Source organism: Myotis davidii, unplaced genomic scaffold (assembly GCF_000327345.1).
Source record: "Myotis davidii unplaced genomic scaffold, ASM32734v1 scaffold61, whole genome shotgun sequence".
In the NCBI taxonomy this organism is placed as follows: Eukaryota; Metazoa; Chordata; class Mammalia; order Chiroptera; family Vespertilionidae; genus Myotis; species Myotis davidii.
This window is the reverse complement of record NW_006291729.1, coordinates 64,403-65,357: the sequence shown is the minus strand read 5'-3', so window position 1 is coordinate 65,357 and position 955 is coordinate 64,403. Positions and strand designations below refer to the sequence as shown.

The following is a 955-nucleotide window of genomic DNA, read 5'->3' as shown; positions in this document are numbered from 1 at the left end:
TCCACCCAGGAGGGGGCGCTGCTTTCCTGCGGGGACACGGGGTGCCCTCTGGGTGGGGGCCACGGCGTGGATGCCGGTTAAGCCTCCCTGAGAAAGTGAGAGCAGTGGAGGAATGTGCGTGCTGCGGGACAGACAGGACGGGAGGGAAGGAGGGCGGACTTGGGGTGAAGGAGGGCGCCCCCCCTGGGCGGACCGCGGAGCCTGCCTGCCTGCCTGCCGTTACCAAGCTCAAGTTCGCCAGGGGGCTGGAGAGCCACGTCTTCCAGTTCCATAGGGAGACATGAAAGACGCCACCACTGCGCTCCCAGTCCAAGCCTGTGTTTGGGCACAGATTTGCATATATAAACATATATTATTGACTTCAGCGAGGAAGGGTGAGGGAGAAAGAGGAACATCAGTGACGAGAGAGAACCATGGACCGCTGCCTCCTGCATGCCCCACCCTGGGGATGGAGCCGGCAACCTGGGCATGAGCCCCGACGGAGAATCAAACCCTGACCTCCTGGCTCCTAGGTTGACGCTCAGCCCCTGAGCCGCGCCGGCCGGGCTGGACTGGAGTCTTTAACTTTTTCTGGAAAACCCAACCCATTGGTGCTTTGGACAAAGCCGGACAGAACCACAGCCTTCCCGCCGGCCTCTTCCCAGACGCTGGGCGGACGGCCCCAGCTGGCCCCGTGGTTTTAAAAGACCGGGCGCCCCTCCCCGCAGTCAGCCGGCATCGCCTCCAGGGACCATGTGGTGTCCTCGCCCTGCGATGGGAAACCGCAGGCCCCCACCCGGGGTGCGTCCCCAGTCCCTCCACCCAGCCCAGCGCCCCCGTGGCGGAGCCCCCGAGGCCAGGGGACAGGACGGACGGGATGGGACTCACCGGCCTCCTTGAGCAGCCGCAGCCCCCGCTGGGCCTCCTCCAGGGGCAGCACGAAGGAGGTCTTGGCCGTGTGGAAGCAAGCCGCACT

The 955-nt window shown here is 65.3% G+C and overlaps 1 protein-coding gene across 1 annotated transcript in view; it reads right to left on the bottom strand.

Moving 5' to 3' along the window:
• The window catches only part of RSAD2 (radical S-adenosyl methionine domain containing 2), a 12,760-nt gene that overhangs the window by 8,983 nt on the left and 2,822 nt on the right, over positions 1 to 955 (bottom strand). The window contains exon 3 of the mRNA XM_015564935.1: positions 868 to 953. Coding sequence (XP_015420421.1) covers positions 868 to 953 — 86 coding nt within the window. The remainder of the gene's footprint in view (positions 1 to 867; positions 954 to 955) is intronic.